The sequence below is a fragment of the Grus americana genome, chromosome 7, assembly GCF_028858705.1.
Source record: "Grus americana isolate bGruAme1 chromosome 7, bGruAme1.mat, whole genome shotgun sequence".
NCBI classification, from domain to species: Eukaryota; Metazoa; Chordata; class Aves; order Gruiformes; family Gruidae; genus Grus; species Grus americana.
In genome coordinates this window covers 24,866,413-24,892,265 of record NC_072858.1, presented here as the reverse complement: position 1 = coordinate 24,892,265, position 25,853 = coordinate 24,866,413, and the positions used below count along the sequence as shown (strand labels likewise).

At 41.4% G+C, this 25,853-nt stretch overlaps 1 protein-coding gene across 2 annotated transcripts in view; it reads right to left on the bottom strand.

Moving 5' to 3' along the window:
- Positions 1-12,848: 12,848 nt before the first annotated feature.
- ADK (adenosine kinase) overlaps positions 12,849-25,853 on the bottom strand; it is a 294,428-nt gene continuing 281,423 nt past the window's right edge. For both annotated transcript variants that reach the window (XM_054832283.1, XM_054832284.1), the window contains exon 11: positions 12,849-13,988. In XM_054832283.1, the coding sequence (XP_054688258.1) occupies positions 13,864-13,988 (125 nt within the window). In that variant the 3' untranslated portion in view covers positions 12,849-13,863. The remainder of the gene's footprint in view (positions 13,989-25,853) is intronic.

Sequence of the window (25,853 nt, the reverse complement as noted above, 5' to 3'; positions counted from 1 at the left end):
AAATGAACAAAACAAAGCAGATTACCAGTAAAAAGTGCAATAGCAAGATTAAGACCAAAATTATAATCCCCAAGTTGAGGAGAGAGTCATAACATGAACAATTTCATTCTGCTCCTACAACATTTGTGTTCACTAATTTATCTGCAAAGGAGATTTGGGGGAGGGGGGAAGAGATCCTAAGGCTCCAAGATTGTTTCTCCAACCAGATTCAGGCTGGGTCTTGTTTGACTGAAGTGGAAATGCACCTTTTGCAGCAAAGTGCTGAGTCTGAACAAGAGACTCACTGCCTTGTTCAAACAGCAGCTCTGACGGAGATACCGATGTGGGAAAGTCCTTCAGGGCTATGTCACGTCCTGGAATCCAGGCAGAACCTCCAATAGACACTGATAGCCCAGTACCACTGCTCATCTCTCTCTAGGCCGTCCTGCAAATGGAGCTAACAGTATGGACCTTCTCCAGAGAAGCACGATGCTGTTTAGCAGGGCAGTGCTGGTGCAGAACAAAGCATTACCTTCAGGCAAGGCGGTGGGAAGGAATTAATAAACAAAGTTACCCATAAAGTGAGACTGCAACAGTAACAAAAATGAAAGTGATTGTAAACTGTGTTAATACATGGATAATTCATGTAGTAAATAGAACAGAAGACATACAAAACATTGCTTTGGTGAATGGTGTAGAAAAACCTGTCAGCAATAGATGTCAAATATATCCTTTGTAGCTTCACTGAGGTATTTTGCAGTGAAACAATCAAAACAATCAAAACAAATATGCAGAACCCAATTATGGGACAAGAATCTTCTTGTAGTTTAGTGCTAGGAGTTCCCTGGCAGTTTGCTTTGCAACACCCAGTTTTTGTGTTGTGCTGGGACTGCCTGTGAGTGCAGATCCAAAGCAAGACCCCAGTCTAGCTGCTAGGTGAGTTTATATAGCACCGAGAGCACAGGAGCAGCTCTGTACCCTTCCTACATGGATGAGTGATACCACTTTTCCTTCTTAAACTGTGCACATACAGAAAGAATTTGGGTGGGGTTTTGTTGTGGGTTTTGGTTTGGTTTTTTGGGTTTGTTTTTTTTTTTTTTCTTCTTTCTTCATTGTTCAACTCCAACAATGTGCTTCATTTCTGGCTGTTCATCTTCTGTGGTTTAATATTTATGACTCTGCACCTTGGACTTCCCAGGTGGTCATCCATCTCACATCATGCTTAGGGCCAGAGTCCTCTCCATCCCATATCCACCAGAATGTTCACCAGCACCAGCGGGTGCTGAGTAGCCTCCTGATTTCCTCAGACTCCATAGGGTTGGAAAAACCATTTGCTAGACCACCAGGCAACAAGCAGCAGTTATATCTGGCAAGCCTAAATCCAAAAGGGGAGATTATGTGTTTTAAAGCCACGAGGGACCATTCCTCATCACGTAGCAACTTTCCGACTTATTCCTCCATGCTTCAGCAAGAGCAAGCACAGAGAGAGGAGGGCTGCCTGGGGGCCCTGAGAGCATCCCCCCTCCTGGCTGTTTGGCTGCCTGGGCTCAGGGCCAACTTGGAGCTAGCGCAGCTGAGAGCTGCCCCACCTCCTTTGCTGGCCTTGGACACAGCGCTGCAGGGAGGCCTCAGCCAGGGCTGATACCACTTCCTGAGGGACCTGCTTTTAAGCTAAGCCCCTTCCATTTGGCCCCCATCTGAGCTAAAGCTCCTGCTGTGTCACAGCCATGCCTGTCCCTGGCTTTGTGCCCCTTACCCTGGACCTAGATCCTGACCTGCTGCTGCCTTCCAGCCTGACCTCAGGCCTTATCACCATGAACCCGCCTGGTGCTCACTGGGCTGTGCCTGACCCTCGTTAGCCTCATGGCCCTGCCTTCCTTGCCTCCCTTGGGGGCCGTGGGGCTGGGCAGAGTCCTGCCCTGCCTGCTGCGTTACTGCGCTCAGCTCCCCTTCCCTTGCAGAGAGCCAGCTCCTGCTGCTCCCTGACAGGCTGTTCCTCTCAAAAATCTCCATAGCTTTTAAAAACTGATGATCTCAGCAAAAATGTCAACCCACTTTCCTTCACAGAAGAACAGAAATGGGGGAATCAGCCAGGAATCAAACCTACCACTTATACTACTGAACCATGGAAGGAGCAAAATTAGTAGTCTTATATTTTTTCCCCTCTCTCAGCAATAACAAGACAGGAGTAGAAACTTTGGGAACTCTTTTTCTTAGTCCTCTAGCCTTTCTACACCAAAAGTGAAGAGATATCCTGGAAATAAATGCCATTAGTTCATAAAGTAGAAGAAAACAACTTGTGTGAGCAGTAGCTTTTAAAACTCCTGGAGTCTTAAAGATCCACTGGATCTTTCAGTCATGTGCCCTTCCCTGCTGCACCCTAACCAACCTCAGCTGCAACCTGTATCACATTGGCACCTCAGAGAATATCACCACACAAGCAAGTGTCATGAAACTAAAAATATATTAAAAAAAATCCTCTTTGAACATTAAGTCAGAGGGAGTCCAGGGACAGTGGTACTTAGGGACATGGTTTAGTGGTGGACTTGGCAATGCTAGGTTAATGGTTGGACTTGATGATCTTAAAGGTCTTTGCCAACCAAAATGATTGTACAATTCTATAATTCTGTCTCAGGATGCTCTTTTCTTCTTCCTCTGCTTTCCTCTCATGGGTTCCTCCCCCTGCCCCAGCTGATTTTGCTAGAGGCTTGGGCCCTCCTCCTGGAAGAAGTCTTTTTGTGCCTATTGCTAAACTCCTGCAGCAGCTGCTCCGACCTTTCCCTACCACTGTGTTGTGATGCAGTCATGATTTTACCACAAAAGTGGTGTTCACCTGCTATGAACCCCAAAGAGTTCAACACTGATTAGGAAGGAAGGCAGGCTGGCTGGCTGGCAGGCAGCATGACTGACTAAGCCTGGTTTCCTTAGGAACCCAGCCTAAAAGAGCGAGAAAGTACGAGCATGTGTGTTCTGGTAGGCAGTGAATAATCCATTAAAACTCTTAATTAAAAATTTAAACATGTGTCTGCTAATTACATCACCCTTCTCCTGCCCTCAAAAAGCAGCAAATGAGCATAGTTGCACACCTGCCTCTGTGTTTATTTCCTTAGGATGCTGCTCACTTGCTCAGCAACCCAAATACCAGCTCAGGTAGCAGCTGCCATTGTAAAAACATTCCAGGGAAGAGCGATGACAAATATATTCTTTTCAGTAATGAATGGCAAAACTGTTCACAGAAATCCTGCTCACTGTTGTTGCATGCCCTGAATTTGTTGATGTTTTTCATATATCAATCCTGCTACTGTTCATTCTCATCTTTCAGTCAGGGCTATTTAATGCCAGCAATGCACACACTGCTGACCAGCCACCTGAAGATCTGTGAAAAGAGAAAGAGACGGGGTAAATGGTTTAAAAAGTAGGCTGCAAGGACATGAAAATGAACGTGGACATTGTCTGTAAACTCAAAACTGCAGAGAAAGGTCTGCCAGGGCTTTAGACCCTCTGGAGATTCTCAGTCCTGCAGGGGTAGTGTGGCGCTCCGCATTTGAAGCACATATGGGGTGAGGAGCCTCAGCACGGTAAAGGGACAGCTCAGATTAACTCTTGTCCATCTGCATGAGCACTCATAGCAAATGAAACTTGCTTCTCCCTCCGTAAGTTACCCTGCAGTGAATCTCCTCTGGTATATGTAGTCTCCTCAGCTGCTCTGAGTTGGCTGGGTTGCAGCCTCTTGACATTGGGCCACAGCCTCTGAGTTGGGAAGGCTGTTTTATTCCCTGCCTAGAGGAGTAGGATCATGTTCAACATTGCTGTTGTTATTTATTACAGTCATTAATTTGGCAGGAATTAACCAAATTCTGGCAGGTAGCGTATGTCTCTGTACATTAGCATAACTGTGCTGAGCTATAGTGGGTACACTGGGTGAAAAATCAATTCCCTGATTTTTGGCTCTTGTCAAAACAGGAAGAGGCCAGAGCAGGAGGGCACGTATGTCTGCTGCACGTACACGTTCATCCTATATGCTCTCCCTGAGCCCTGCCTTTACACAGTGGCCCTACCACAGCCTGCTCAACCTCTTGGGAGAGGGTCCAGCTGGGATGTGGGTTTGTGTCCTTGGGGTGCTCAGAGTCATACTGGTACTGCTCAAGGCCTCCTCCAACTCAACTAGAAAAGACTCGACAGACAGTAAGAAACTCTGAACCCCTAAACCCCGACACTGTGCATCACTAACAATGCACTGCCTCAAGACGGTGAATGACCCTATGAGATTATCTTTAAAGTGATATTTTAATGCATTCACTGACAGTTTTAAAGCTTCACCTTTAAAGAAAGGTGATTTCTTGAGACGATTATCCTCAGGGGCACAGACAAGGAGAGGGCTGCCCTACTGCTGAGTTTCCCCATGTTGAGGTCACGTCCATCTAAGATGGCTTGGAGTCGGGTGACCCAGCTCAGGCGCTGCTGGAATCACTGAATGATCTTTCATGTGAGGTGAAGCATCTGTTATGGCAGGGTAAAGAAATTAACTGGTCCTTCCTTTAAAAAAAATGGTTATTTGTTAAAATCTGAGGTATATGTAGAGTTGAGGATGCCATGTGGCAAACGTAGGGACATATGAAATCCCACGCAAGGCCATGAGGTTAATTGGCTCTGGTCAGAAACACTGGGGCTGGCAGGCCTGGGCACTAGTCAGGGAGGAGGGAACCCAAATCTGAAATTCAAAACTTGGCCTGTCTCTATAGGGTGTCAGCAGCTCCCAGTCCCAGAGCTTGGTCTCTCCCTGAAATCTCGAGCTTCTCTCTGCTCCTTTTGCTTTTCCTAACTTGCCAGGAGGGTGACAGGAGCATCTGTGTGCTTTACTGGTGGGACCCTGCTGTACCGCGCTGCCCTGCTGCGTGGGGGTCGTGGTAAGAGTGCTGGGAGGAGAGAGTCCTTCCAGTTGAGGTGGCGGTTTGATGTGGACTCATCTGCTCCATAAATGACCACAGGTCACTCTCACATTCACTCTGCTGACCAGGTGCCAGGCTGAGCTGTCTCTGTTGGTTTTGCCCGCCAGGAAGACTGCTGGCAGAGCCGCTGAGGACAGGCTGATGATGCACTTACCACGTATGTACTCTCCAGCCCGGACCAGCTGGCACGGAGTGAAGCGGTGTGGTGGGGTGAGCTGGGGCACATAGTCAGAGGGTCTGGGTTTCTCTGGTCAGTGTCACTACCCTTTACGCTGTAGGGGTGGAGGAGAAGCACCCAAGGCTTACACCAAAACCTGTTCAAGCTGGGAGTGGGAGGATGTGCCCGCGGCTGGGCTCCCCAGACAAAGCTCAATTACTTTCCATTTGTGTAGAGAATGGGTGCATTTAATCCAGAAACAGTAGCAACCAAAAAGTCATTTCACTAAGTAGCAAGATCATCCACCGCTTGGGAGTAGCTAGAACTATTTGCAAAATGTTTTCACACTTCAGCAAGGAAGAGGCTGCATATTTCTGACTGTGGAGCAGAAGGCAATCCTATAATAATGCCTCATCTTTACCAATCATTCCAAATTATTCACATGAAAGATTCTGCTTTCTCTCTTGGACTTTAATGAAGCTCCTGTTGAACCAATTATTCACTAGCTATTCATGTATTGTCAGAAAGGAAATCGCAGAAGCTTTGTCATTAGGAATAAGATTTGATTGGCAAGGCACATGGCTTTGGGGTGGGTTTTCTTCTTCCCCTTTTTTGCTCTAAAGCCATAGCTTTTAACTGGCAATTTCCACTGCTATAATCTGAAGGAAAGTGATAAAACGCATCAGACTGCAGTACTCAAATGAGAAAACACTCCAGATTAGTAGGAATATAATTATGTTTTTCATGACATTGATTTTTTATTTTCTAACTGATAAAAGTAAACAACTGGGGGGGGGGGGAGTGCCGAAAAACAACATTTAGACTTTAGTGAGATAATTAACTCAGCAATTAAACATATTTTGTATTCAGCATTTGTCCTCCATAGCACACAGCATATGTGACGTTTGTCCTTTATTCAAATTCTTGCTTTTTGCAATTTTTTTGTCAGCAGGAGTGGCAGCCAGCGAGAGTCCTGTATGAAGGAAGGCCCACTTCTATGTGCTTTACTTTTAAAGATGAATATTTGCAGCTATGGTTTGGGAGGGAAGAGGCAGCCAAAAAGAATCATTAAGCTGAGCTAAATGAGCAGAATTGAGAGGCAAGAGATCTGTGCAACAGGCATTTATGTCTGTTTTCTTTTTGCCAGTCGTGTTTGGAAGGGAAGTAAAGGCCCTTGTGATCCTTGCTGCTCTGTATACCACTCAACTTTATCCAGCTCATTATGGGGCCACAATGTCAAATGCCCCACACTCTGATCCCATTCGATATCACAGCATCAGGATGGGCTAGTACATGGGCAAGATATAGACAAGGAAAATTAAAGAACAAGAATTAAAGGCAATTAAAGCAAAGAGGCTAGTCCCTTGGTAGAGCTGCCTGCTGCTTCAACAGAGTTGAGAGCTGACTTCTCCCTACAGCCTGAAACATGGGAAGAGGCGTAAGCAACAATGGATCATTAGAAATCTCACTGGCCTTTTTAGCACCGAGTGGTTCTTGCATCATCAGTTCAGCAAAGAGTGAGTGAGTCTTCAGGGAAGCCAACTATCTCAGTAGGTATGAACGATGATACAGGAGAGATGTCCTCCCCATCACTGCCCCATCTTCATCTCTTTTAGAAAAATGAGGTCATTAGGAAAAAGTTACAAGGCTAGGATAAATAAAACGTGCTACTTGTGACTTTATAGGCAGGATCAAGAGGGACAAGCAAACACTGTGTCAGGCAGAGGTGTGCAGATGTGTCATGCAAAGGATGACACAGTACTTCTGCATGTCAACACAAACTGCAAAGCTGCAGCTGATATTGTGCAAGTTAATATCCAAGCACACTACAATTTATTTTTTCTCTTTGAGCCAATAATATGTGAGGCTTCTTTTCAGGGCAGAACTCTGTGCCTCAGGGAAAGTCAAATACCTTCCTACTCTGTGAGACTCCCATGGCCCAATTTAAGCTGCTGCTGCTGGGGGTGGGGTGGGGGGGAGAAGAGCTAACTTCTGAGCTGGCATAAATTTCTATAGTAAACATACTATTACAAGTCACTCCAAATGAATTTCTTCCTTTCCCAAGCTGAATTTGCCAGGTTATGTGCTAAAATCTTGTTTCTTGCTTTGTCCTGAAACACTGTGGTGCATAATAAACATCAAGCCCCAGGAGGCTGTTCTACTGCTAATTTTAGGCAATTAAATGTATCGTGTATGTATTTATGATACAGACAAATCACCATGTATCTGGAGCACAACCTTACCCAAATCCAGAGTGTTCATCGTGTGAAATTTGTGGCCATTTAAGGACTGCAAAAGTTGCACCAATAAATGCTTTTCACTATCAGACATAAAATGTGTTTGTTATTGTACTGACCTTGGGAGATGAATAGAAAAGCGCTTTGTCCTCACCCTGCAAGACAGCCACAGCAGCTGGCTATGCTTTAGGACAGGCCAGACTAAAATAGGTCTGTCCATGTGATAGGGTGACAGAAGAACCCTGGAAATTCTGCAAGTTATTTGAGTGCTGTTAATAGTCCCACCAATAGCTGATATCCCTGACAATGTATCCCAAAGTTGGATCAATGATTTAATTTATAATTCACCGATCCACAGATATGACAACAATCTAATTTTTGGGAAAACCTATTGTGATTGGTTACTGCCTCCTTAAAAAACTCCAAACCTACTCTTTTTATGAAGCTCACTGGGACACGAGGTGTGTTTGTAGGGAAATACTTCAGGTGAGAGATAAATCCTATGGGAACAAAAGGTTGTGTAGGAATTGCTGCCCAAACAGCAGATGAGCAACGGGGTTTTGTGCAATATCTACCACAAGTATTAATATGAAAAGGAGAGATTAGAAGAATCATCATTAACTTGAAATCCAAATAATTTTAAGAAACCGAGATCAAGGTAATTTAAATGTGAGTCATTTTGCTGATGGTTACAAATTTTGCTGCTTTATTTGCCTGTTTGTTATTTATTTCCTCTCCTCTTGCCTCCCTGTGAAAAGTGCATACCAACAAAGGGAAAAGGCCAGGGAAGAGCAGTCCCCCTCTCTGCCCCCGCTTTAGAAGGCTACAGCCTTAGCCTAGGTAGGTCCCATCCTACCTTCTCTCTAGGGCCAGCAGAGGTGCCTGCAGAGCATTTCAGGAGTTGTTGCTCAGCTCCCTGCTCTAACCGGTCCTCTGGAGGCACGCTCTCCAGTGGCTGCACAGGGAGCCTGGAGAGCATGGCCTTCTAATTGCTTACCTTTAGTACTTACCTTCACATACTATTCCCGAGGACCCAAAAAGTAGGTATGTTCAAAACTGAGCAAATTTTAAGTACAGCGAAGTGTTACTTCTAGCATGAATAAGAAAAATAATATGTAGAATGAGAGGTGATTTTCAAGCTGAATCTATTTCTTGAAATATTCTCTCATATGCTGTTATTATTCCACAGTAACGCTTCTTTCCGGGCAATATTTTACACCAATGTTAACATCTCCATGGCACCACAGACAGGGAGACCTTCCAAGTACACAATTTCTCTCACACTCAGCTTAGGAGCTCTTCCATTTTTCCCTGAATTTACGCTGCGCCACTGACTTGAGATATTTGATCCCGAATAATGATAATTCTTTGCTTTGCTTCATTCCAGGCTTTACTCAATCTCCTTTATAAACACCACTAGGGAGTAACAGGGCCTTGGGAGGCAGAAAGCCCAGCCAAAGCTTGCCTGGGAGTACCTGGCAAAGCTAGGACTAGAAGACAGACGTACTTGATCCTTCTCTCATTTGAGAAGCAGCTCAGGTCAACACGGCTCTGAACTTTGGAGATGATCTGCCTGCTAAGCTATAGCACATTTATGATTTGCGGGTTTCTAGTCTGACTTGGCTTCATTTTTTAACTTTTCATTTTCTTTTTAGGGAACCAAACTGTTCACTGGGTTTGGCAGCTGACGGCTATTAACTGTCACACTCCAATAACCAAGGGATAGTTAGAACAGCATTAAATATTTGCACTGTGCAGCAAGGCTATACTTCATCTCAGTACACATGAATCCCATGCTCTTTTCACACTGGAAGAAAACCCACCTTATTGCTATTCAAATCTATCTGTCTGTCTCTCTTCCCATACTGTCATTACGCATGCAAGGCCTGTCAGTGCCATTGACACAAAAAACCCCTCTCGCTTTATGCCAACACCAGTGACACCTGAAAAAAAACCCCAAGACACAAAAGAATTACTGCCTTTAAAAAATTTGTTTATTTGGCCTTCATTTTCTAATAAGGTTGCTTATTCCATGTCTTTATAATTCTCCTCCTCTGCAAGGTGTATGTTCTCTCTCACAAGAACAGGCCATGGATAATTCTATGTGAAAACTGGGGTTTGGTAACTGAGGTTTGTCCATTTTGTATGTCCCTGGTTAAATTGTTAGGCTTTGTTTTGAGCACGGTTTTTCCCCCTCATCATCTTAACTGCCATTTTGAGTCTAATCTTTTAGGAAATATCCTACATAGGCACTCTTTGTGGTCCACTTTTAAAAAGCAAAATTTATTTTGGCCTCTGCAGGAAGCATTTAAAGCACATAATGAATAATGTTTGACACAGGAGTCAGTTAGCAGTCATTTTAGATTAACAACACTGTGCAGAAAAAAACCTTGCAGGGGATTAGACCAAGGGAAAGATGCTTAGGCAATAACCTCTGAGCCAGCTGGTTGCTGAACTATTCACAATAGACATAACTATCTCTGAAGGTCTTAAGTGTGAGAATTATCTCCGGGAAGAGAACAATGAGTTAGTGAGATATAAAACAATAGGCTCATGCTCTAATACAAGCAGCTAGCACTGCACATGTTCCCTTCTCATTTAATCTGCAAGACTTTCAGACAGTAGCAGTTGGTGCCCAAATTAAGACTTCCTCTCTCCCTTTGATCTTATGTAAAAACTAATGAATTGTATAATCTCCAACACCTCTGAAATCCCGCTGCTTAAAGGGAAACTACCCCTACCTTTCCCAAGCCTGTCTCAGCTCGCTAAATGGGAGCTATATTTAACAGCAGGCCAATCACATGATCGCTGAAAAGGAACAGCACAAGGATCTGTAATCCTAATGCTCTGGAGCTGTGATTGCTACAAATCCTTTGCAGAATGATTTCCTTTAAATCCCAAACATGTCATCACACTTTTAATTAACATTTCTTTATGAAAACTGTGGATAAGACCCTTTAAATTAAAGATTGTTCCCAGACTTGTCATCTTAAAACACTGTGCATTTCTATTGTCATTTTCATGTAGCATATTTTACTTCACTTTATAAGTAAAGCTGTTTTTCTTTCCTGTCCCCTCCTTTGCCTTCCCTGCCTTAACCCTCAAGCAAGTAGTAACAGCTAGCGCTATTTTTTAAGGGTAAACAAATAATTTTAAATTCGTTCATGTACAAAAGGGGAAAGTCAAATAATCAAAAGACCAGCAATGAGTACAGGCAGAGATGTGGCTGATACCGTCCTACTTGAATTCTTACCACCTTCACCGCTTGAATTTACGATCTAATTGAGCTTACCGTCTTCTTTACAGAGAGAGAGAGATTGAGAGAGGAAAGCGATCTGCCCAAAGCAACAAAGTGGATCACTTGCAGAAACGGAAACACAACCTTTATTTCCTGATTCCTAGCTCTTAATTCTTCTCGGCTCTTTAGCACGTGGCTTTCTGAATGCTGGGCCCATTTCCCTGCCTGTTGATCCCGGCAGTGTTGCCTCCCACTCGCATGGTACTAAAACAAGGCTAAAACGCATGATGTCGGGCACAGGAGTCTCATTCCCAGCAAAAGGGAAGAGTTTTATCTGAGTGAGGGCGATACCCTTTGGCTGGTGGCTAGTGGGAAATGGATTTCCAGTATTTGTTTTCCTGAAAGTATCCCAGGTAATAACTCTGGGTTTGAATGATGGCTCAAGCTCAGTGACAGACTCACTTCAGTTATCCCATCTGGGATTTGAGACAGTGGCACATGTCACTGGCAGACAACTCTTTCAGTGATGTTTTTCAGGAAACCCAGTTTTCTAACATGCGTCTGTGTGGAATAAGCTGGTACAGGACCAAAGAGAGAGGAGGAATATTTGTGAGAGAGAATATTAAGGATGGCACCATTATCCATTATATAGATTAAAAACCCCTTCATCAGGAAAGAAATACAGAACCTGAAAAGAATCCAGGATGAAATCGTCAGGCAATTTGACAGCACAAATTCAAATTATTTAGCATGATTTAGCAATACATTTCTAAGTATCCATATATCATCCAAGAATACCCATTGACAGATATTGGAAAAATAATGAATGGCTAAATAGAGCAGGTCAGACTCTGATGCCCTTCCATGAATCGGGTAGTAGTTTATTCCTCAGCTGCTCCCACCGGCTTCAAATTATGCTTTGTAGCTGACACTCAGAGCCAAATGTCAGGAGCCCAAGCTCATCAAGCACATCAGTGGAAAAGCTCAGAACAGAACCTCTGACTTGACTCTCTTGCATCCTGAATTGAAAACAAGGAATAGCTGAAAGAAAGAAAGAAAGAAAGGGAACCTCTCCCATGTTATAACTGCCTTCATTTACATATCCTTCCTTCCTTCACAGTAGTTATGCTATCTTGTAGTTTCATTGGTACGGTAAAGAATGTTTACATATTTATATTCTGTTTTAAATGGGCCATAATTATCTGGCCAGGACATTTATAAAGTTGTTTCAAAAGGAATGGAAAGTGTCATGGATGTAGAGCAAAGGGAACAGCAAATTTAACCACTAGACCATTAGGTTTTTCCTTACTGACAGCCAAATTCGTACAGCGAGCATGGTGTGGCATATGTGACCATACATTAAAAGCAGCGACTGCAACACATCCTTCCTTAGCCTATCAGATTTTCTTGAATAAAATATATCATATTGATACATCAAGTTAAAGAATTAAAAATTAACCATGAGATGTAAAAAATAACATTCTTCTGATCAACCCATAAAGCCTGAAGACCACGCACTGTAGCCTCTTTCAGTTTTGTTTGCATTTCCACTTGCACTCCAATAGAGTCATTCCTCTTCCTCTCTCCTATGCTAGAACATGAGAAATGTAAAGTCCAAAGCTCTTTTGAGAGCAGCACTGTGAAGAAACCAGACAAGTGTTATCTGCACAAAGCTGCTCATGAGCATGTCCACAGACAGACAAGGCTCATACATGCAACCTTTTTCAGAGAGAAACTGTGAGCCCGAGTCCTTGAAGACCAGGCCGTACTTACAATGCAGTGATCTGGCTTGTGACGATGGAGTTCCATGGCCCCACGAGGATTTTCAGCAGTGGCTGGTTTGAAGGTCCTTGATGTACTTGCAAGGGATCTCACCAGGTGACCTCTAAGACAACAGAGCCTGTTCTCCAATGTATCAGACTGGATACTGGGCCAAACAAGGGAATTGGGATCACAGCCTTGATTTCTCCCCATGCTCTTTGCAATACACAAATGGTAACAACAACATTCAATCTCTGTGTGTCCCTTTTTCACGCTATGCAGCAAAGTGCGAAGCTGGCACTGACTTAACATTCTCTGATCAACCCTAGCCATTAATTTTTCATCTCTGCTGTGGTACAAACACCAAACCAATGTTCCTTCCCTTCCCTACTGCTGAGATCACCCTTGAACACCGACCTGGACACTGAAAGTCGCGTATAAAATGTTGAGATGTAACACATTTCCTGTTCCCATTTCAGTACAATACATGGGGGAAAGCCGGACACATACCAATACAAAGCCAGGAGTAACAGTATGACAATTTATTTATCAGTATCAAATTACATAGCAAAGTAATGAATGCAGTGTCAGATCACCTCTTCGAATACTGTAAATACAAACAAAATCCACCATATTGCTTAATTATCCAAAGTAAATTAAAAGTTTAAAAATGTGCGTTTCAGAGATTCCATTTGGCATATCCTGTCCATATATCCTGCATAAATATTTCTGTACCTCATTTTCACTATGTGTACCTTAAATGCAGCCTCTAGAAAGCTCACATGGAGGAGATAGGACCTATCTGTATGTGGATGTTTGTCATCAACTCATGAATCTGCCCTGAAATCACTGAAAGTACCTATCTGCTAGCTCACCTGACAGATGAATGTGACTGTACATTGAGTGGCCAGACCCTGCTCTCACATCAGTGCAAGATGACTGAATGCATGACATCAGCTTTGGATCAGGTCCTTAAATTACTGACAAAATAGCTGTCCACTTTCATGGAAGCTGGGCTGGATCTGATGGCCAGATCTTGTACACTCAAATATGTAAGGAAATTCTTGGGACATTTACACCGCTCTTTACATGAGTGTGACTCCACTATATAGAAAGAACAATTCCCAGTTTATAACATACAGTGACCATTGAATTTGTTGATTTCACATAAGGTGAGTAGGATTTGGCCACAGCTGGATACAAACTAGATAATTCAACAGAATTATTTTAATTGTGTTAATCGGCAGCGTCATTTACATGGAACTTCCTTATAAACTGTGTAAATAGAACAATTTTTCCTGATGGATGAGAGAATAAGCTTCACTTAGCACTGTTTCCAAAAGTTAAGACTACTGAGACATCATAGTGGCATGAAAAGGAAAACACCATAGAAATATATATTTTGTTTAGAATACAATGAACAGAAGTACAGAAGCGTTGATGCAGGTAATTGGAAAGGTGAGGAAAGGGAAAGAGGAAAAATTTAGGCAGCAATCCCATGGCAACATAGGAGTTACTCTTGATCCCTCCAATTCACCAGTATCAGTGGAAGTCAGGCTTCTCTGGGAAGGTACAACCTGAACGCTTGATAATTACGCTGGCTGCGTAATGTCCAGCTCGGATGCACTCAGTCACTGGCCGGTCATAGACGAGCTGTGAGAGAAAGCCTACAGAACAAAGTGGGAGAGAAAGAGCAGGAAAAAAAATGGTTGGATTAGGCTTTTTCAGTGTATCAGTTTGTCACAGGGCAAAGCAGTGAGATACTGGCCTAACTGTACATACATGGGTAGCCTGGCTACTTTAAATTTAGTATTGTACTTCAGTGAGCTGCTGACTTGGAGTGCTGCTGCTGTTATTTCTATCTGAAGTCTCCAGTTGGTAGCTTCAACTAAATGAAAGATTATCAAGACTGATCTTTACTAGTACCCTCAAAATAATTTTACCAGAGTTCTTGCTCTCTCCTTTTCCACAGAGAATCCCTGATTCCTCAAATACCATTTTAAAAACAAAGCAGCAGTTTTCCCTGCTGAAGAGAGCTCCTTCTGTTCATACTGGCTACAGCTACAGCCCCACATGACTGTCACTCTGCAAGCTTTTCTCAAAAAAAGGGAAAGGCACCTAAGAAAGAAATGTTATCTATATTCACAGTTAGAGCTGTTTGCAACAAAAAAGTGAGAAATTTTTACCTGATGAAGAAAGGTAGATGACATTTGTTGTCCTTGATTATGTGAAACTTAACCCAAGACTTCAGAATCAGTGGGTACCTCTTAGCATGTTCAGATACCTACGTAAGCAGCAAACCGTACGCAGAGCCGCGCGCCTCTGAATCGGGGCACTTAACTGCTTTGGCTAACAAAGCCCTAGCACGCGTGGCTTAGAAAACCAGAAATCACTGGGAGCTGAGTGTTTTGAAAACCAGAGCACCTCTTTAAATGAATATAAGCAGAGAGTATCCTAAAAAAAAGATTACTCATAGGTACTTCGAAAAGTTAAGTCCAAGTGGCAGCAGAAATTTTATGGATTGAGGCCCTCATTTCTGAAACACTTTGTCTTGGCTGAAACTATTGTGATCGAAAGCATGACAGAACTTATGGCTGAAGTGAAATACGTATTTTAAATTTGGAAGAGGTTTTCAAGATGTGAAAAGTAAACTTAGTATCTTATAATTTAAAACTCTACTCTGTCATTCTAGAGGTAATTTTTTTTTTTACTTTTATCCTGGTTTTAATATGTTTCAGATGTATCTCTCTTCCTTGTCCAATCACAGAAGGAAAGTGAGACTTGCTCAGGAAAATCAGAATTCGAGCAAGCTGAAACACGTTCTTCTTAAAGCTTTCATCCACCACTTGAAGTTCGTGTCACGCTCTGACAGGCCTTGGGCCTTGACAGTATAAATCTAGTCTTGAAACCATGCCTCTCGTAAGTACTATGTAGCTCATAGGTACCAATTTCTGACATGTTACAAATCTTGATTCACAGATGATATGTTTTGCTAGCTTGCTTTCGACAGAGTCAAATACACTTTCTCTGTTCAGCTTGGTTACTGTTGGAACAAGGACTACATTGTACTGTGATGCTCTCATTTAACCTGTGCTCCTTTTCTAAATATTTCCTTCCTTGTGGCACACTAGAACATATTTTTTAGAGGATGATAAAAATATTTTATCCTATGCAATAATGTCTGGTTTTTGAAGATTAAAAATCATGTAAAAGATGAAAAATAAGGTTAGATTAACCAAGGATAATACTGGTAAGCAACAGATCCCGTTTTCATGAATTACCAAGATCTTTCGTGGCTTCTCGGTCATGACTGGCAGTGGAAGGAAGCCTAGCTGATGTATAGTTTTCTTTAAACCGCACCAAATGGGAGAAGAGTTTAAAACTCCTAAATCTATAAATCAAATACCTTTCATTGGAACAGGGAGGCCATAGAAAGCAGGCGTCTTAGTTGACAACTAGGAGAAAACTCATATGTTTCTGACATCACTACTTTTCTAGAGAACTACATATTAGCTGGAATTTCACAGATATTGACTGAGACTAGCTGGGAAAAAAGGACTGTTTCACCAACAAAAGTTAAGTCCATAAGCACAAGTGGAGCAGACAGGAGTTTTCAGTATACAAAGATGAGAATCTGAAACAGGAAGACATTGTGCTGTGAGTGCTATCACTGATGGCAGTCAGCAGATGACAGACAACACAACTGCGGCAGGATGGTCCAGCTGTAATAGTTGGGTAACAGTTGAGAAATTCAAACAGCATGCCTGGCAGGAATCAGACCATTTCTGAATAACAAGATGAAAATGGTCTGCTCTCCATTAAATTAACATGCATTCTTAGGAGAAACTTTCTTGGATATGCAGAGAATGTCAATCATTAAATTTAAACTGCCTGGAAGGCTGGAGCTTGCCAGTGTGCTTCTGGGTGGTTAAAACTTGAGAGCAAGTGGTAACCGTATGTAAAATGAGGCTGTTAAGACAGTCCATTTCTGACTCAGTAAGTATTGAAGATGCACTGGGCACGCCTCCAAAGGCAAACACGAGGCTAGGTTTTGTGCAGAGCATGAATTCAGAGAGCAGTTTATAAAAGAAAGAACAACTGTCCTCTATGTTTACGATCAAGGCATCAAACATATATGAAGATGAGAAAATCCAAGGAGCAAAGGACCGTAAAACATGAATTATTTTTCAATACCAACTAGACTGAGGCTGTCATCACCTCCCAGGCTCACTGTAGTTTCAAGCTAGTATGTATCTTTTGTCTTCAGTGAAGCTACTTCTTATTTATTCTGATCTATGTGAAAGCAGAACCAGGTGAAAAAACATCCTGTTCTAATTGGGGATAGCAATGAGCAATCTCTGTGATTTCAGAGTAGTGGAGAAATGACATTAAGTATAGCTGTCATATATGAGCTATGTAGAAACTGCAGTGGGGAGTTTGCCCTCAAACCGTTCTCTTGTCTGTTGAGTTTCTCTTAAAAGGTATGTGTTTCATAGATGAAATAGAAATAGCAGTATCTGACACAATATAGCATCGAATGACAATACAAACACACACATCACAAACACAGAACTACATCACATACTCAGCCTAGGCAGTTGGCAAAGCAGACCCCGAGGGAACACCAGAAAGCAATGTTGTTTGAGCAGAGAAACAAAGAGCTCTATCAGGTTGGCTGCCTTAGCTGCAGAATGTTCTTTTTAGTTAATGCAGTAAAAAGCAACATGGCCAGAATAGAATTCAGAGTTTGCCTCCTCCAGTGTGTAAGGTACTGTGATGCAAACCCTATGAGTCATACTCTCAAGGCATGGATTCAGATCTTTGAGTTCCAGCTGAAGAAGTTACTGCCCCATCTGTTTTTCACCATCCTTCTTTGCTGCTTGTATAACCTGATACTCTGTCACAATGAGCCAGATTAGTTTAAACAGTAAGCTGTGGAATAGTAGATCTTTGCTAACCCGGCTGATTTAAACTGAAGTGGGCTAGTGAGTACTCAAACAGCTCTACCAGCAAGCAGGGCAGTGGAGGGAAGATGATAAGCAGTTGAAGGCTGTAATCTCTTTAAGGTGCCATGACTGGAAATGCAAGCAGATAAGTGAACATGGCTTCCGACTTACTTCACACTCCTCCTACAATTTCACAGACAGAAAGGGCAGGATTGAACTCTGATCCTGTATCATGGGTCTGTGCTCACAGAACTAGATCATCCCAGCACATACTAAAGTAGCTCAGCAACTATTTTAACTTCTGCCATGGCCTGAACTAGTTCCTGACTATCATTGGAATGGAGTGCAGAAAACAGTAGTATATTTTGGCTACACAAGACAACCTCACTTCAAATATTTTACCAAAACAACTTCAGGCAATTATTACCTTCCATCTTCTAACTGCAGCTATTCTGCACTAGCTGAAGCTGGGGACAGCATTATATGTGCATTGTGTACCACTCTCTTCACGCTAGAACACAAAGGCGAGAAACAAACTCAAAGCTTTCCCACTTGTCTGCCTCCCGCCCTGCCATCCAAAGTATTTATCCTTTATGGAATAAGAAAAATGGCAGTTGCAGGATGTCTAGTAGGCCACCTTGCTGTAATTAGCCATCTTGGTAAGCTTTCAGAGTAGACTGGGATATCTTTTGTTGCTCACAGGCATGGACAGCCAAATAATCATCTTGTACCTAGCCACGATAAGAACTTATTTGGAACTGCATCCGATTCATCCCACTTATTCAGCATCTTCCTAGAAAGCCAAGACAACTTTGTTTCAAAAGCTGCTTTAAACCTTAGAGTGGTACAAAATGTATTGGCATTCCCAGATGATAGAAGTGATTATAACACACCAATAGCTACTTTTGGCCCATAATTATTTCTTTTCTGCTCAGCAGAGAAAAGCATCTCTGAAATCACTTTGCTCGGAAGAGTGTGCCTGAAATAATTGAGTTAATCTTTATTATCTCCAGCTTCCTTACTACATATGCCCAAGGACAATGTTTGTAATTGTTAGGTCTGCAAACAGAATGAGGGACTGAAAAGTCAAGTTGCTTTCTTCTTTTTTGTGCGCACCAAATGAAAAGTTCTGTAAGCCAAGTGCCAGAAGTGGTGCTTAAGCCTCAAAATCCAGACCCAAAGCAAGGCCCTCACTGAAACCAGCTCAAATCTCTTTGGGGATGTCAATGTAAGTCTGAAAAGACACAGCAAGACAGTCCACTGACTGACACAAAAGGTGTTGTCTTTACTTTGTTACTTTGAAGAGCTGAGTAGCACTTAAAAATCATTAAAGGAGAACCAAGTTCGTTTTCTTGTGGCCAGCAAAATAGACATTTCAGAGGCAATTTCACTGAAATCAGTGATTTCTTTGAACGTTTTGTTTCCAGGTTATCACTGGTAATTCTGAATGAATGCCTAGTGCTAGTGCAGTAGGATAGGAATGTGGGAGTCCAATAGCGGAGATTTTAAAACAGTTCTGGTCTGCTTCAGTAATGGTTTAACAACACTTAAAAACAGCTCATATTGAAGCCAAATGTTTCATTTCAAATTGTACACTTGACAATTAATTTTAATGACTGTTAATTACTAATGCTGGCTGGAAATCCGTTTATAGCCTCCGACACCCAGCTCCCCCACTACTCGTCTTTCTGCAGTCTCTCTCACACTTCCAACTTTTATAAAATGCCCAAGGCAAAATTAATGTATTTTTTTAAATGCAAGAAAGAAAAGCAGGAAAAAAGCAATTATCAAATGCATTAATTATAAACAATTACAAGCCGACCCTGAGTCAGAGCCCCTCAAAACATTTTTGCTATGTGATGTTCCCAGAGAATCCTCCTCTTCCAGCTGAACCCTGAAGTTCCTAATGCAATCCATGCTAGCCAGGCCATTCACCAGCAAAATTGTCCCAGCCACAGAAAGGATCACGAAGAACTGAGCTGCCTCCTCTTTTTTTGTATTTAACAGTTCTGCAGCTTAATTTGTGAACTGCCTTTTTCGAATGGTGTTATTCCACTAAAGGGGGCAGTTGGAAGCACCTTTTTACACTCTCATTCGTATACAGCATTTATCACAGTTGCTCGAACGCTCATCTATTTTTATGTGATCCCACTAGCTTTCCAGGCCAGCAGTGTGGGAAGATGCAGTTTTCAAGAAACATTACCCTAGCAATTTAAAGCCTTGTAGCTGATACAACTGAGGCTTTTTTGGAAGTCTTTTAGCACTGTTGGAGGGTTAATGTTGTGGTAGCACGAGCGTGGTCACTTGTAATCAGGTGGTTAGCAATGCTGGTGCCAGGAGCCAACCAGCCAACCTAGATTTTGTAAAAGATGTTGGCATCAGACGATTCTGCAATATAGTCAACTGAACGACCGTACGTCAACATGCCGAGGTTTCTCCTTTTTTAATTTTGTGGCAGATGGTGGATATTACAGCCAAGAACTGTGGTAAGCCAGAGGCCCTGCCCATTGCTATCAAACCGAATGTTGGCTATTCTAAATGGAAACGTTTTTGATTAAGGGTGGGATTTGGCTTCTGTTTTCATGTATTTTGGCACTGTGGTCTGACACATTAGACTTACAGTATATAAGACAAATTAAATGTAAGCATCTTCAAATACACTATACTTCTTTCAACCTTCACACACCTTAGCACTTTCTCTCTCAAAATATAGTGCAAGCATTATTCCACACATGCACATATATGGTATTAACTACAAATGTATATGTGTACAAACAAGTGTCTTTCCCTCTCTTTTAGAATGAAATGGCTCTGTGCTTCTACAGAACTGTAGTGCCAGCCTAACTACAAGTGCGAGAAAAAACCCTTTCAGAAAAGCAGCCATTTAAGATGTGTATCTAACAAGTGGCAACCTTGAAATCTCACTCTCACTGAAAAGAACATTAGAAAACCCTTCCTGACTACACCACTGGAGGAAAGTTTTAATAAAAACTAATTAAACTACAAAAATCCCAAGTGGTTAACTGATTTTAGGGGCTAAATTTCTGGCAATTCTAATTATCCTCTTGTGGCTTCACTTAGTGTTTCACAACCATGACAGATGACAATGAAAAACTGCAGTTAAATTCATCCTTCCTGACACCATGCTAAGCACTAGCTTCTCCCTCTCCAAGTAAAATCAATACCATGTTTGAGTAAACACGTTTACAGCTTTATTAGGATGTCTCGCTTGTTCTGTAACAGCTACTTGAAGCTGTGGTAACAAATCGACTCAACTCAGTTAAACCTAGAGAGCTGAGTAAGAGGCTCATCGATAAGGTTGTTATAAAAATAAACTGCAGGAGATCAGAAAGCTGGAACAAACAGCCTGCTAAATGTCAATATTTTTACTTCCACAGAATGACAAAACCATGAGATCACAAATAAAATGTTTTGGAAGTCTATATTTACTTTATTTATAAAATGGTCAGGTGCTAAATGCATTTCACTGTCTATGTACAACCCTCTAACGCAAACTTCTTATTTTCTAATCACCAACACGAATACTAAGCCAAGTATGTTTTCAAGAAAAGCAGTGAGTATTGGTATTGCTGTCCCTATTCCTCTTGTTTTCTTTGTATTTACGGACACATTTTGAATGCATTGAATTTCTGTAAGGATCACTCGGATGGGTGTACATCTTCCTTAGTCTGAGGTTATGCAGTCATTTATGGACACGTGCAAATAATACGACTTTGCATTTACTAGACAACTATGAATAAGTGAAAGGAGTTTTCAGTTTAGCAGCCTTTTCCTGGAATGGAGAGGAGGTGTTGAATACACAAAGCAAAAAAGCATTCAGACCCTAATGCTTTAAATCATTACAAGTGGAAAATGTTAATGAAAGATTCCTGCAAAAATGTGACAATAAAAACCCCTAAATAAAACTCCACTACATCCCTGTTATTCCGTTAGGAATCAGTTACTCAAGGCTGAATAATTTTATTGTATTGCATTGCATGTACGATTACCACTGTTTGGACCTACTGGGCCAGCTCACTGCAGCTTGTAGAATAACTTTTCGCACTTCCCAAGGGCTGTATAGATGCTTGGGCCCATTGGAGTCTCTCTCTAAGGAAAATTAGAGCGTTGTTTCTTTGATGTCTTTGTGCAAGTGAGAGCAGGGGCTGTAACTCTGTAGTGGTTTGGTCCTGAGGGCTGTGCAATGGATGGAGAAAACTCTGATCCTGATTTGAAGCCTACTGAGGTTGACGAAGTTTTCCTATCCGTGGCCTACGCCTTGACTGACTACTGTCCTCAAAGCTGGAGGAAAGGCTTAAGTGTTTTATACTGTGACGCCCTCCACATTAATCATCCGCAGTGGACTCTATTTATAACCTGTTGCATATCACTTCTGTTAAACTCCCCAGTGCATCTTATTGTCCAAGAAAAGAATAATTTCAGTTTACAATATGCTCCAAGAAAAATGTAATGGAGGAAACCGACAACAAAGTTATAACTTTTCATGGGTTGGTCCTATTTTTCATTTTTAAGTCCACATGATGATCTTTGGGAAATTTCCTTTTTGATCAGAATCTGGTGGCTCTGGGCTTGTCTCCAACAGCCATGATCAGGGGAAAACATTTGATTAAAAAACCCAAACCAACCCTCCAAGCTTACAAGGAATATTCAAGGCACTGTATATGCCAAACCAAATACAGGTATTTTCATTGGAAGCATCTTCTCTATCTGAAAAAACTACTTTCCAGGCTGATATCTCTCTTTGTTTTTCCTAAAAACATTTACTAGAAAGTTTCCTTCAAAAGCTAAAATTCTCCTTAGCCATTTTTGAGACAGCAGAATGAAATAAGCTTTCTTTTATTAGTACCTGAGGAAATTTTCTGAGCCTCGAAACAGATCTGTTCTCTTGACATTGAATGGTGCAGATTACTACACCTACTGCTTGGGATAAGAGGAAGATAATTTCACTAATTTAATGTAGAAATAATGAAGTTCTAAGCATAACAAAATGCAATACTATGTACTACCTTCTATTCCGTTTTTAACATACGTTCAAGTACAAAAAAGGCTACGTGAATGTAACTTCATAGTTGAAATTCACATGCACAGAAGCTAGGAGATTTGAAGTTTTGTTTGCAGAGCAACTGTCTGTCAGCAAGGTTTTAGTTGCATGTGTACTTCCACAGGATCAAGCAGCAGTTTGCAAAGAGAATCAGAACGCGACACCCAATGCAGTGGGAATATGGTAGCTAGATAGCCTACGAATTTGACTTTCGTGGGCTGAAATAGCCTACCCTAGCATTATATTCATAATGCTCCTATTTTAATACACTGGCATTTGCTATCTTGTGCCTCTTTAAATATCTGTTACAGTCCTGGGTGGATACTAATCATTTACTGATCACCAATAACAGTGACGTCCCTTTAAGCAGAGTCGGAGATCAGCGTCAAACCAACCTACAAGTGCTGCTACAACCACCGCTTTCAACCGGGACCATGTTTTCTCTTTTATTGCTTTTTTTATTGCAACCTTGCCATCTTCCCACTTCGTGTATGAGCCCATTTCAGTGTGGGGGAAGTGAGCAAATTCCGGGAGCCGTTACCATCCCGTTATATAAGAGAGGCAGCTGCAAGTGAGCGAGGCTCCTGCTAGCAAACACCACAGCCTGAGAAGTACCTTTACGGTCATTGTGCCAGTCTCCATAGCACCACACCAAGTCATCTTAGACGTGAAATAGATAACATATTTCAGTGTATTTTTATGTTTCATTGTTGTGTTGTTGTATCTCCTGTGAACGTAGCATCAGCTCAATCTGACACATCATTTCTTAGGGGACTATACCCTGCCTTCATTCCCAGGGGAATGTTCTTGATGATCCAATCTGACTAGTGCTTCTGTCTCTACTCAGAATACATTAAAATAACACAAAAATATTACCAACAGTCTGCGAGCAAGGTAATAATAACTCATTAAAGTAATTTCTAACCTTCCACATGAACATTTTCTTTATCATTACATGATTTTCTAACACATGACACATTAACATAAAATGAAATGTTATGAGGATAGGGACGATAGTAGGCATGACAAAGTATTTTAAATGGTGATGATTTGCTTTGAGGCGTTAAGTCAATTTGTAATTGTCCCATAGCTATTACAGCAAAAATTGGAACTTTGTAATTGGTTTCAAAAATCTATTTTTAACACACTAGGTTTGTTTTTTAAAATGTACGCAACCTATTCAACATTTATTTCTCACAAAGCCTGTCCAGAATGTCACTGAATTTATGGTGAGGTAAATTAGGCCTTTTAAAACCCAATTTTGCAAAATATTAATCCTCTTGCTGTGTACTGAGGCTCCCTTAACACTGACGGTGTCGCTGACAGGGAGAGAGACACAGCAGCTAGAAGGATCAGGTCCTGCTTCAGTCTAATTAGAAACTTCTGAGGGTTTTTAATTCCACATGCTGATCCTTTTAAATGGATCTCTCACTTCTACATGTTATTTAAAAAATGACAGCAAGTATACTAATGTTTTGCCTTACATTGATTCTATCATGTATTTTTCTGGATTGCCTTTACATTGTATAGGTAAAAAGGTGAATTACCACATTTAAGTTACTGTATTTTGATAAAAAAATTACATATGTAATAAAATTAAGATGAACAGTTCGAAACCAAGACAAGGGTAGCAATTAAAACAAAACAATTAAACCAGATTGGATCACAATTAAATTATACTTGGACAACACTTGCTACCAGTTTTAAGTATAATGCCAGCACAGAAGAGCGTATTATTTCCAAAGAAATAATTTTGAATGGAAACTGGTAAAAAGTGAAGTAGGGAATTAAAAAGAAAACAGGAATGTTCCTTGTTTTTCCTGAGTGATATCTATTTTTATGTTCTTGTTTAAGTAGCTGCAATTCAAACTGGCAAATTTCTAAATTGTGCCAGTACTAATGTTGAAATTACTAGCAACTGGCTACACTATTGATCAGAATAATGATGTGCCTCTAGCTGAGACTGAGAAAAAGCAGCTAGGAACGTATAATCCGGTAATTTTCTAGTTTGTAGAAGGCCAGTTACAGAGATAACGTGGCCGTCTAATAGCTTGGGTTTCGATGTGATGTTTATCTGAGAGTTACAAATGCCATCAGAACACACGGGCGTTAAGTCATGAACATGTTGACAAGTTATCCCCTAGCAAGCAAAGATTGATGCCCTATCTGCAGCTCAGCTATTATACTCATGTACGCTGTTTATAAAACAGGAGTATTAAAGATGGGCAAAACGAGCTGTCAGTCAGAGCGCTGATGACATTAAGAAGGTATTTTTATTTCAAAGCTTCATATCTCATCAGCCATGATCTCAGTAACAACAGGATTGCTCAGAGGCAATTAACCACCCATGTTGTATAAATGAAGACTGAGAGAGTGCTGATTTCTGTTATAACATTTATCTTTACTTCAAAGAAAAGACGGAACAATTCAAAGTAGTATCCCCTTGTCTCTTTGCTCGTGAATATAAATTTTGTAGCAAAAATCAGCCATAACAAGTTACATGCACATACATATTTAATTGATACCACCAAAAAAATACCCCTCACCCCAAGCTGGCAAATAAAATTGCATCTCAGAGCTCTGGTGTTATCAGAAGGCAGTACTCACAGCAGTGATATTTTATTCTCTGTATTTCTCTCTATCAAATGTGATTAAAAAATGATGACAACTTCCCAAGGTATCTTAAACAAGTTTAAAAACCTTACACAAATTAAAGACCACTGTAAGTGGATTAAGTAGCTTCTGATATCACACTCCTGCTGTTCAGTAAAGAACTGTTCCTAGTTCCTTGAACTCCTATTTCAACAAATGTAGAATGTTGAACATTGAATGTGGTGAGTACTGGAGGGAGGGCAGCTCTTATGAAAGCGATTCATACAGGGATGAAAATATAATAAATAAGAGGAATATTTAATTTCTCTGCAATGTTTTTGGTGAAAACAGATGCTTCCACAATCTTACAGAGCCCTATAAATCCATTAAGAACTTTCTTTTTAATATAGTCACAAACTCACTCATAATTTAGTATTCTGACAAACCATTCAAATCACTTGTCTCTGCTGAAGGCATTATCAGATCTTTTTGGCGTGTTTAGCACTCCTGGTATAGCCGTATAGGAACTATCCATGAGAACTTATTTCATCTCTCACACATGCATGTGCCTCCATCCACACAATTCCTTCCCATGAAATGCATAAGGGACTTATTAGACAAAATCATGAATGCAGTCCATCTTTGCCCTGTATCAGATTTATTGTGAGAAGATGGAATTCCCATTATATAAACTTTATTTTTTGATTCAGTAAGCTTCTACTCTTCAGCCACCAACACTGCTCTCTGAAGATGAATGAGGCTGGATTTTCAGAGGGGCAGGAAATAGCACCTGGGGACCTAATTCCTACAGGATTAGAACCCATAGGACCACAGCACAATTCAGGCTGGAAGGGACCTGTGGAGGTCACTTGCTCCAGCCCCTGGCTTGAAGCAGGGCCAACTCAGATCATGTTAAATCCCACCTAGATGAT